This window comes from Haliotis rufescens, unplaced genomic scaffold (assembly GCF_023055435.1).
Source record: "Haliotis rufescens isolate VD_foot unplaced genomic scaffold, xgHalRufe1.0.p SCAF_7, whole genome shotgun sequence".
Classification (NCBI taxonomy): domain Eukaryota; kingdom Metazoa; phylum Mollusca; class Gastropoda; order Lepetellida; family Haliotidae; genus Haliotis; species Haliotis rufescens.
Window position 1 is genome coordinate 25,973,703 of NW_025964361.1, and position 12,450 is coordinate 25,986,152.

General features: G+C 43.1%; 1 protein-coding gene across 1 annotated transcript in view; it reads right to left on the reverse strand.

Moving 5' to 3' along the window:
* Positions 1–12,450, reverse strand: part of LOC124137511 — a 62,934-nt gene that overhangs the window by 22,119 nt on the left and 28,365 nt on the right. Inside the window, exons 17-18 of the mRNA XM_046503845.2 lie at positions 4,303–4,397; positions 3,083–3,101 (exon numbers count right to left, since the gene is read on the reverse strand). Of these exons, the coding sequence (XP_046359801.2) occupies positions 3,083–3,101; positions 4,303–4,397 (114 nt within the window). The remainder of the gene's footprint in view (positions 1–3,082; positions 3,102–4,302; positions 4,398–12,450) is intronic.

Genomic DNA, 12,450 nt, shown 5'->3' on the forward strand with positions numbered 1-12,450 from the left:
ACTGTTGAAGGAATATATAGAGGTTATCACGCGAGTGTGTTTGGGGATGGTAAATATCCTGCATTAGGAATAAACATTGTATTTAGCGAGCCTTGGCGAGCTAAATACATAGTGTTTATTCCTAATACAGGATTTTTACCATCCCCAAACACACAAGCGTGATAACCTCTTTATCATATAATGTCATTCTTTAATTCTGTGCTTCAAAATCGCTTTCCCTCTCTCACAAACATTACCGAAACATTGCGAGTTTTCCTGGAATGCGCGCATTAATATTTATTACGTCACAGGGTAAGTGAAGTGTCAGTCGGACAGTGACAGTAGCCAATATAGTTCCGACTGAAATCTGTTTCTAATACAGTGGCGAAGCAACATATACGCAAAACAACAATTGTTTTTAATTGCCTTTCGCGGCAATCCATCGGTCTGTCCGCTAGAGTAACTGCCCTTTGTCAAAGGGAAGCTACTCTAACCCTAGTCTATGAGACGTCACGGCCACGGTCAGACGTTGTTGACAGTCGGTCTGTCCTGTCACTACAATAAGAAGTGTAGTCAGATGTACACACAGCGACAAAACGAAACAAGGTAACAATTCAAACATATTTCCGCCAAATCCAACTATTTTAATTTGTGGAGGAGGTTTCAAGCCGCAGAGGTCTACAAGCACAGATATGGCTACTGATCCCGCTTGGCTAGGCCTCGTGCCTTCGCCAAATTGTTTCGAAATTAATATCTCCAAAGTTGACAAAACTTATAAAATGCCTTAGCTACGTCACAGTTAGACACAGATTTTCAGTACATTAGACTGTTCTTTTGATAATGATAGCAATTATCCCTGTAGTTTATCCAGATTCCCGATGGTTAATTCTGACTCGATCCCCGAATGACAAGGGCGACGCCATGTTTGTTTATAAACAGTGAAAGTAGTCCCTACTTGACCTTTGATATTTGCATCTCTATCCGCATATGACCCCAACGGATATCGTTTTTATCCGTTGGCTTTATCCTGCCGAGAAACCTACCCATTATATGATAAATTAAAGTACTTAGAGTTAATGCAGAAAGTATAAGACAACATATTTTAAAACCTGTGACGGCCTCGTATCATTACTATTGACGTAATTACGAAAGAAAAACATTGCATCTTTTATCATGGCTTAGAAATTCTTATAAAATTTATCAGGTTCAGTGACTTCGAATTTGTTCTTTTCAAAACTTCCGTTTTTTTCGATTTACTACAAGGGGTCATAGAATGATTATACATATCATACTGTTTAACATTCTGATAATGTTGCGTCGCATTACTTCGGGTTTCCTCCCACATTAAGCTGACACGCAGCGATCTATTGTTGGGGCACGGGGGCCCAGTCATCTGAGGCGCCGCGATTCGCTGTGCAGAGTTGCGTCCCTTGGACACGCCAGAAACCTATGATTTTGGGTTCGAATCCCGCTTCGCCTCGATTATGTTTCTAGGTTTGTCAGCACCATACCCGTGCTCGTGGGTTTCACCGGAGTGGTAAACATCTGGGACCTGCATTACTTCGGGCTTTCCTCCCAGATTAAAATGACACGCCGCGATATAACTGGAATACTGTTAAAAGCGGTGTTAAACCCAACTCACTCACTCGATTCACTACGTGTATCACATGTAGAGGCGAGGCTAAAAACAATATTTCAGGAAGTGCTTTTCTGATACTTAGTCTTCCGATTTTCTATGGAAATATGTAGGCACAGACACGTATCAAATAGTTATATTATATCTTGAAGTTCTAATAATGCTGCTTTTTCATTCATTTTAGCAATTATACGTCTGTACTTGATAATGCCACAAATCTAGACCTAAGAATGAATATGGCTGGCATGAACATGTAGGAAAATGTGCAAGTGGTTACTTAACATTTAACAATTTAAATATACCAATAAATGGCATGTATATTTGGTCCCTACGAAACGCTTGGTATCTCTCACGGCAATGGCAGCAATACGCTATGGTTTTACGCTGTGTTCAGCAATATTTCATCATTCATTTGAAAAGACCAAATTCGAATTCATTGAATCTGATAAATTAATTTTTTTTATCCTAAACCCTTTACTCATTTCTTACAATAGGCAGGTCACGAGTAGTCCTGTCGTCTAAGGCGCTGCAATTAGCTATGCTGAGTTCCTTAAGACTGACAGGAACCTGTGATCGTGGGTTCGAATCCAGGTTCGTCACTAGATTTGTCAGCACCGTACCTGTAGTCATGTAAAAGGCGACTATGCTTGTCGTAAAAGGCGACTAACGGGATTGGGTGGTCAGGCTCGCTGACTTGGTTGATGCATGTCATCGATCCCAATTGCGTGGATCGATGCTCATGATATTAATCACTGGATTGTCTGGCCCAGACTCGATTATTTACAGACCGCCGTCATATAGCTGGAATACTGCTGAGTGCGGCGTAAAAGACGAGTCTTCTCGGCGAAAAGGCTCGTCTTCATACCTTGTCCTTTGTTCACAAAGGCTCACTGAACGGGTGGTACCGACAGGGCATGTTTACCCGACACCGGGTGGATACCTTGGGGAAACCAAGGAATGAGCGCATTGGTCCTTAAATTACCAGGCTACCCGTGTGTCACTGAGGGGAGGTGAAATTGGCTTTAACGTCGCGTCCAAGATTATTGCATTTATATAGCGACGTGCATGCACGTGTGTGTCTGTGTGTGTGTGTGTGTGTGTGTGTGCTAGTCCGGACTGATGCAGATTTATAGTGCTAGCTCACTGAGATACCATGCCGCAGTTTAACATGAATACCCGACTCAGACACAGTATACTGACTCCGAGCCGACCAGTCCTTGTTTTAGCCCCTAAATGCCGAACACCAGACAGGGTAACAACAAGTACCATCTTTTAACGTCTTTTGGTATGACGCGGCCGGGGATGGAACCCCGGACCTTCCGCTCTCCGGGCGGATGCTCTACCACTAGACCACGGAGGCGGTCGTGTGTCATTGAAGCTTGTAAGCTATATGTACTAAAACACACACTTGTACATGTATATACACTGAATGGGTTAGCTAATGTCTTATTGAAATATGGTACTTACCAATTGATGACAGGGTCCCCTGGAATGCAATCACAACAGAATAAGCCGGAGTATATTTCACATACAAAGTCAGTTTACCAGTAGGATCGCAAACTTGTCATAGATTGAGCGAATATATATATTCGACCTACTCAATCATAAACATATACACACTTTTTTAATCCGAAATCCGAAAAATAGAACACGATATTATTTAAAGACATAAGATGTATCGTAACAAATAATATGTACAAGAACATGATCGGTATTGCTCGGAAAGTTCTGCGATGTATATGCGCACAGAGTAATAATGCTACTACTACTGCTGCTGTGGCTACTACTACTACTGCTACTACTGCTACAACTACTAGTTTGAAACGTAATTGATTGCTATAATTAGTAGAAAGCGTTGAGGTTCGCACTGTCCTGAATAAACACAAAAACCGATTGTGTTGAATTAAAGTCGGATCGTGGTGGAGGTACGTTTTATGTCACTGGCGTTTAACACATATTGAGCGTATCAAAACAATGTCTTAGGGCTACAAAGATGTCAAGCATAACGTGTCAAGCACAGCACGTAAGGCACAGCATGGCAGGCACAGAATGTCATTCATAACGGGTCCGGCACAGTCGGTCAGTCATAACGTGTCCTGCACAGCCCGTCAATCATAACGTGTCCGGCACAGCACGTCATCCATAACGTGTCCGGCACAGCTCGTCAATCATAACGTGTCCGGCACAGCCCGTCAATCATAACGTGTCCGACACAGCCCGTCATTCATAACGTGTCCGGCACAGCACGTCATCCATAACGTGTCCGGCACAGCTCGTCAATCATAACGTGTCCGGCACAGCCCGTCAATCATAACGTGTCCGACACAGCCCGTCATTTATAACGTGTCCGACACAGCCCGTCATTCATAACGTGTCCGGCACAGCCCGTCAATCATAACGTGTCCGGCACAGCCCGTCAATCATAACGTGTCCGACACAGCCCGTCAATCATAACGTGTCCGGCACATTTTATCACGCAGTAACAGTATTCTCAGCTGTATAACCATCACGGTGCAGGAGCTAATAATTTGGTGACTGTATTCAGAGCGAATATAATATTCGAACTAGCAGTTCCCGACACGGCTAGGGTACGCAACTCTGCACAACGCATTGCGATACAATCATAGACCATTAAGGCCATCTGTGACATCACGTCAAACAAAGATACATAGACAATTACGACTTACCCCAAAGAAAAGAGGGACCACAAACAACGCAAAGATCGCCCACATGATCAAACCAGTAGTTTCTGGTGATGATGCTGACCTCTCAGACTGAGAGTCTTTTATAGTAACCCATCGTCATGTGACGCATACATTTGGGTTAATCCATTGTGTTTAAAGGGAAGTGGTTCCTTACACACGTGTGACTATATGACATATTATTATAATAATTATTATAATGTGTTGATAAAATCTTGTATTTGAACATAAATTTTTAAAAATATTATTCATGTATTACTTTAATATCCCAAGTTTGGATTATTCAGATGCATTAAGACATATCAAAGTACATTGCATAGTCCAGATCCCCTTCAGGTCGAATATGGTACCGTCTGTAAAAGTTAGGTTATCAGTGTCGCCCTTGTCAAATTACGACCGATATTTCTCAATGAAGCAATTTGTGAATGGGTCAGCTATCCATACATGTTCCGTGGGCGATAGGAAACGAATTCTCAGTTAAAAGAAATTACACATTGCACAATACGTTATGTACTTTATACTTGTTCAACTGAATATTTTGCAATTTAACTTTAACTTACACATATGTTTACTTGTTAGTGCTTGTCATCTGATCTTTATATGACTAATGCATGAGGTACTAGTATTTCAAATGTGCGTAATTATTTGAGGTGAAAAAAACGATGTAACAAATTCGATATATTAAAATACTATACAGCGCCTCAGCCGTAGGGCTTTAACCTTTCTCCTGACAGAAATGGACAGAAACATTTAGCCATGGAGAGAAACTCTTATGATAAAAAGTATTTGCGTTCAGGCAGAGACGAATCTGGCATTCAAACCAACAAACAGCAGATCCTGACTCTCCTAATAAATTTCTGTTGTCATCAGAAATATCTGCCAAAAGCAGAGTCGACTGTACGATTCCGACTGTATCGTGAGCATGTGTTTATGAATCACCTTCAAACAGTGATGATACGAAGTATCAACAGATGCAAAGGCAAGTCAATTGGTCAACTGACCGCAAGTCAAGCAGGAAGGCCCAAACTTGGCCTCTCGTTGCCCATAGCAAGTCAAGCAGGAAAGCCCAAACTGGGCCCCTCGTTGCCCATAGCAAGTCAAGCAGGAAGGCCCAAACTGGGCCTCTCGTTGCCACAGCACGTCAATCAGGAATGCCCAAACTGGGCCCTCGTTGTCCATAGCAAGTCAAGCAGGAAGGCCTAAACTGAGCCCTCTTTGCCCATAGCAAGTCAAGCAGGAAGGCCCAAACTGGGCCCCTCGTTGCCAACAGCAAGTCACGCAGGAAGGCCCAAACTGGGCCCTCGTTGCCAACAGCAAGTAGAGCAGGAAGGCCCAAACTGGGCCCCTCGTTGCCCATAGCAAGTCAAGCAGGAAAGCCCAAACTGGGCCCCTCGTTGCCCATAGCAAGTCAAGCAGGAAAGCCCAAACTGGGCCCCTCGTTGCCAATAGCAAGTCACGCAGGAAGGCCCAAACTGGGCCCTCGTTGCCAACAGCAAGGAGAGCAGGAAGGCCCAAACTGGGCCCCTCGTTGCCCATAGAAAGTCAAGCAGGAAGGCCCAATCTGGGCCCCTCGTTGCCCACAGCAAGTCAAGCAGGAAAGCCCAAACTGGGCCCCTCGTTGCCCATAGCGAGTCAAGCAGGGAGGCCCAAACTTGGCCTCTCGTTGCCCATAGCAAGTCAAGCAGGAAAGCCCAAACTGGGCCCCTCGTTGCCCATAGCAAGTCAAGCAGGAAGGCCCAAACTGGGCCACTCGTTGCCACAGCACGTCAATCAGGAATGCCCAAACTGGGCCCTCGTTGTCCATAGCAAGTCAAGCAGGAAGGCCTAAACTGAGCCCTCTTTGCCCATAGCAAGTCAAGCAGGAAGGCCCAAACTGGGCCCCTCGTTGCCAACAGCAAGTCACGCAGGAAGGCCCAAACTGGGCCCTCGTTGCCAACAGCAAGTAGAGCAGGAAGGCCCAAACTGGGCCCCTCGTTGCCCATAGCAAGTCAAGCAGGAAAGCCCAAACTGGGCCCCTCGTTGCCCATAGCAAGTCAAGCAGGAAAGCCCAAACTGGGCCCCTCGTTGCCAATAGCAAGTCAAGCAGGAAGGCCCAAACTGGGCCCTCGTTGCCAACAGCAAGGAGAGCAGGAAGGCCCAAACTGGGCCCCTCGTTGCCCATAGAAAGTCAAGCAGGAAGGCCCAATCTGGGCCCCTCGTTGCCCACAGCAAGTCAAGCAGGAAAGCCCAAACTGGGCCCCTCGTTGCCCATAGCGAGTCAAGCAGGGAGGCCCAAACTGGGCCCCTCGTTGCCAATAGCAAGTCAAGCAGGAAGGCCCAAACTGGGCATCTTGTTGCCCATAGCAAGTCACGCAGGAAGGACCAGACTGGGCCAATCGTTACCCATAGCACGTCAAGCACGAAGGCCCTCGCTGTAGGCCATGGACGGACAACACTGGTGAAACTCGCCTTCACGAGAAAGGTGCGGGCAAGCCAGGTATCATAATCGGGTCGAATTTCGGATTCGTACGCATGACCAGAGACGGGACCTTGACACTGCGTTCTTCGAGCTTATGAACAAGGTAAGCACATACACGTGTAGGATGATTGAGCTGAGAAAGAAAATCGAGTGCAGACTGATCCATTGATCGGGGTACTATTGTTACAGAAGTACTTTTAGCATGCTTTAGTGTGGGGATTTGTCGCTTTATTATTATGCAAATTATTATTATTTTTCAGATTAAAATAAATAAATTCAGCAAAGAGGGTTCAGTCAGGTTGGTTACGCTCATCATCAGCTCAGGACCATTGCCCCCTCTACACGCAGCCCAGACAGCGAATGGGACTTCTCCCAGGAAGCGGTGCCTAGTCGAATCCACCCAGACTCCGCAAACACTGCAGACTTCTGCATAACCCAGATTGTCAAAAGGCTTGTATTCCTGGTAGCAAACCCGGGTACTCTACCAATGTCAGTCAACAGATCGGGAGGGTACCAAACCTAAGGCACCGAGAACCATGGGGAGTCGGACAACTCGGTACTTGGGATTGCAGCGTGACATTTTGGAAGCAAGATCCGCATATTTGCATGTTTTTTCCTGAATCTTTTCAACCACATTAGTATCAAAAGGGAGCGAAAACTCCGACTGAAATGGTATATATTATTTCATTGCATTTATCAAAAAGGACAGGATCAGGTTTGTTGGTCCGGAGAGGTCTGAGGCTGTCTACGGGCCTATTCCAAAGAATTGTGTATTTATCATTTTCCATGACACCCTCTACATATTCTGGGTCGTACAATGGATGGACCTCTGTGTCAAAACCACAAGTATGGCGAAGACGGCAATACAAGGATGAGCAACTCCATCTTGTCGCTTATGATACTGTGTTTGTACCAAAGCTGGGCATCCACTGACAATGTGTGTGACATTAAATTCATTGCATAATCTACATTTCCTATTTACATTTCAATGTAAATTCACACATTGACGGTTTCGAGTGGGGAGTGACTGGTCCTGAGCAGCACACAGAAACCCTTCTGTTTCACTTTTCAGGCCAGCCGACTTCATCCAAAAGAAGGACTGCAATTAAATTCGACGCAGTGGTCGTTCAGATAGCCACTCCTTGAAAAACCGAATCTGGGCCGATTTGAAATGGCACTTCGCTTGGTTGACTTTGATTTCTGTAAGCGTCCAGCAGTACAGAACCATCAACAAAATCAACATTGACATAGAGATTATATCCCACTTCCTTGTCTCGTTCAAAGAAACTGTGGAATGCCTTGTTTTCATCAGTTATGACGTGCTTCACAAGAGGATCATCAGACAAATAATCGTGTGCAAAATTGCACAATACAATTCTATCATGAAGAGCCTCTGCGTTAATTAAACCACGCCCTCCCATTATAATTGGTAAATATAAGCGATTGAGGGAGGAGCGATTGTGCTGGAATCTATTGTGTCAATACCCTGAATTTATTGTTTCGTCCAGTCAGCAACGCCAACAGAACACCAAAGGATGGGTACAGCATAAGTATTTGTGGCTTTGACTTTATTGCGAACGTTCAGCTCTGAACTCCAGATTCTTTTTCTTCTTCTTCTCAATCATTTTAATAATTTTATAATTATAAATGAAGAAAGTGGCCTGTGACGCACTAATTGAGTGAAGAAAACGACGCCAGCAAATTCAGTGTAACACTGTTAAACTCAATCACAAAAATGATTTGTTGAGGAAACAAACGACAAACAATATCGAGTTGGGACACTAATGTAGACAGATGGTTTTACTGATTTTTCGTAATCTTATCGCAAATTGTACATTAAGTTTTAGATCTTAATTTTATCACGTGTTGCATTCACAGACACACCTTTCTTTGATCGTTCCGCCGTGACGTGGCTAGAATCTTGCTAAAAACGGTGTTAAACCAACCTGTCTCACTCACTCACTCACTCAGCTGGTTTACGAATTTGGTAAGTGATTGAAAAAAGAGAGAAACTGTTCTTTCTTTTTTTTTAAGAAGAGGATAAAATTTAAGACTAGTTTATCGTTTCCACGGAAACTAAAGCACACACTGCTTGAGTGAGTGAGTGAGTGGGTTGGGTTTTACGCCGCTTTTACCATTATACCAATTATATCACGGCGTGTCAACTTAATTCGTGAGGAAAGCCCGAAGTGATGCAGGTCTCAGAGGTTTACCACTTCGGTGAAATCCACGAGCACGGGGATGGAGACACTTCTTGAAGTGAACCTATGAATAGTGCAGCGTATAAAACGAGGGCAGAGAGGGAAACAAATTGTGATTTTTTACACGGAATACGATGACCAATAACTGCATTTCTCAAATGTCTTTTAAGGTACAGTGCGATATCTTTTAGAGATTAACTATCACTTGTCCATAGAAATAGTTGAATATTTAAATGTACGGATTCGACATTGAGACTTTATTAAGAGTTGATATTGAATGTATTTTGTACAACAATGTATGGTCAATGTACAAGCATACTAATAACTAGCTCCAAGGCTATAAGGGAACAACATTAGTTGGAAACATGAGATAACAATTGCTGAGTCGGCTTAATTGAGACAGTGAAGAATTAGGTCACGGACGTTTCCTCTGAGTGTTTACAACCAGTACAGACTCGTTCAGCAACTACGCAGTTAGATGGCCAAGATCGAGGGCAATTATTGATTTTTATATTGCTCTTGAATATTTGAAGCTATTGGTATTCATGAACTTTAATTTTTGCTGTAAGTCTATAGATGTCATATTATTAACAAATGTATTTATTGCTTAAAACATTGTTTATAGAAGATTTCTAATTCCTTGCTTATATCTGTATTTAAAAAAGACATATTTGTTTATTGTTTGGTAAAATGGTTGCTAGTTATTGTTTATCGCCGCTGCCGACTTTGCAAACATTCCGGTATACCGTATTCGACGTAATAAGCACCCCACTCTAATAAGCGCCCACGGCGATATTTGCTAATACATTGGCTAGTTAACAATCCCAATTAGCACCCCTTCCGATTGATCAATGTACACACGACTTATTTATTCGTGTATAGTAGCACTCGTGTGTTATATGTCTCTTAATAATCGGCAATTAAATTCTGGAAAAATATATCTGTCGTATATAAACATTTCAGGCTGTCAGCATAAACTAGGAAACTAATGGTCTTTCAACTCTGTTTCTTTTCACCAAAATAATATTCTAATAAGAACCCCCTATTTCTAATTTTGAGAACGCCCTGGGCGCTTATTACGTCGGATACGGTATGTGTTTGTTTGTGTGTTTATTATTTGAGTGTGTCTTTATTTGTGTGCGTGTTTCTTTGTGTGTGCGTGCGTGCGTGCGTGCGTGCGTGCGTGCGTGTGTGAGTATTTCAAGTGTATGTGTAGGCATCCCCATGCGCACCACTTGTCATCCCCCTCTTGCTGGACCCGTGATGATTCCGGGGTAGAATAGGTCTTCAGCAACCCATGTTTGCCGTAAAAGGCAACTATGCTTGTCGCAAAAGGCGACTAACGGGATCGGGTGGTCAGGCTTGCTGACTTGGTTGATGCATGTCATCGATCCCAACTGCCTGGATCGATGTTCATGATGTCAATCACTGGATTGTCTGGTCCAGACTCGATTATTTACAGACCGCCGTCATATAGCTGGAATATTGCTGAGTGCTGCGTAAAACAACAAGCCAACCAACCAACCAACCCCTCTTGCTGATCTGTTTTTTATGCATAAGAATCAGAATTTCTGCTCGGATTGGCAAAGTCAAAACAAGGGGCATTTGGCCAAGAAGTTTAACTTAAGTTTCAAGTATATCGATGATCTGATATCGTTTAATAACGATCAAATAGCCCTTTCAATGATTTACCCACCTGAACTAGAAATAAAGGAGACCGCCTCATCTGTTTCATAACAAGTACAGTAACTTTGTAAGTCAATCATTAACTTCCAACTATTCAATATTATGAGCACTGATATAAACTGAGGTTTCTTAAAAAAATACATGAATAAGAATGTCTTGTATCCTCTTGTAAGAAGACACTAGATCGAAGTGACATTATTCCAGTTATATCGCGGCGTGTCAGCTTAATGTGGGAGGAAAGCCCGAAGTGCACATCTCAGATGTTTACCACTTCAGTGAAACCCACGAGCACGGGTATGGTGCTGACAACCTAGAAACATAATAAGGGCGAAGAGGGATTCGAACCCAAAATCATAGGTTTCTGGTGTGTCCAAGGGACGCAACTCTGTACAGTGAATAGCGGCGCCTCAGACGACTGGGCCTCCCGTGCCTCTACAATAGATCGGAGCAGGCACTGGTGTATGTTTTAATAGCGGTAACTGCCCGGAAAGTTTAGGATACCCACAGGGACCTCATATGTATTTAGATCCGTGGCTACCCTAACGGTTTCCCTTATTTTTGTATGGAGTATGATATGACAAAAGTACGTACAAATAGATGAAATCACAGTGAATGATACTACACCAACGCGTGTTATTCCGGGACAAGCCGAATAGCGAGTCGTGCTCCCCTCGTGGCCATTTTTTGCGACCGGGTTCCGTCTCAGCGCAAACGGGCATCCCTAAAACAACTGTCAACTCGTTGCGTAATGGTTCACTAACATTTCCCCGTATATTGTATATATTTCAGATGCAACTTAAAGCAACTTAAAGCACATCGGGACATGCGAAAAGTATACAGTATGATTGAACACATTTAACTGTGTATTTATTGTGAAGAATTGATTTTTTATAATCATTTGTACATACTGCATTGATACACTGAATGTTAACATATCGTTGTTTTGATGGAAAGTTGAACGAGTGAGTATATGTATGGCTAATACAAATAAATTATTTGTTCTTGTGCTAAAAGAGGACAAATTAATGGAAAAAAAATTAAACTTACAATTTTTTATTTTGAAGATTAGTTGCTTCTTGCTGCCGCTAAACAAAGACCTGAGGACATCCCATTGCATCCCATTACGGGTCACGTCAGAACAACCTTTCGCAAACTTTGACCGACCACTAAAATGACTAACAAGAAGTCGACATCAGGCAATTAGAAAGCAGCTTTCTCGAGCTTGCAACCTGGCACTCGTTGCATCCTGGCGACTTCCATTTCAGACTACGCTTGAAAAATATGTTGAAACAGTTCTTGATTAAAATTTTGAAAACTGATTGTATGGCAGTGCTTCCCACGTATTGTGAAACGCCTCCCCCGTGCAAATGTTTATCCCACAGAAGTGAGAGATAGACGATAATTTTGATCGAATCTGTAGTACGGGCCGTAACTGTCGTTTGGAATACCCCGTGTTAACGTTTTCGAGGTTGCGTGATTAGAAAACTCATTCCAACTGTCACTTTCATGATCTGGTAAGCGATGTTTTGATTGGTCAGATGAAAGGTCGTTCTGACGTGACCCGTAATGAGATGTCCTCAGATCTTTGTTTAGCGATAACGAGAACTAAGATCTTATTTTAATGAGATTGATTAGCAGCTATATATACTAAATATCAAATGAAGTTTTCATCTTTGTGTAAACAAAATGGGCTTCAGAGAACAAATATTTGTTTGATGAAGCCTATGGAATATATGTCATTAGTTCATTACAACCATGTCCCATGTTCTCCGTATAACTACTTTCCAA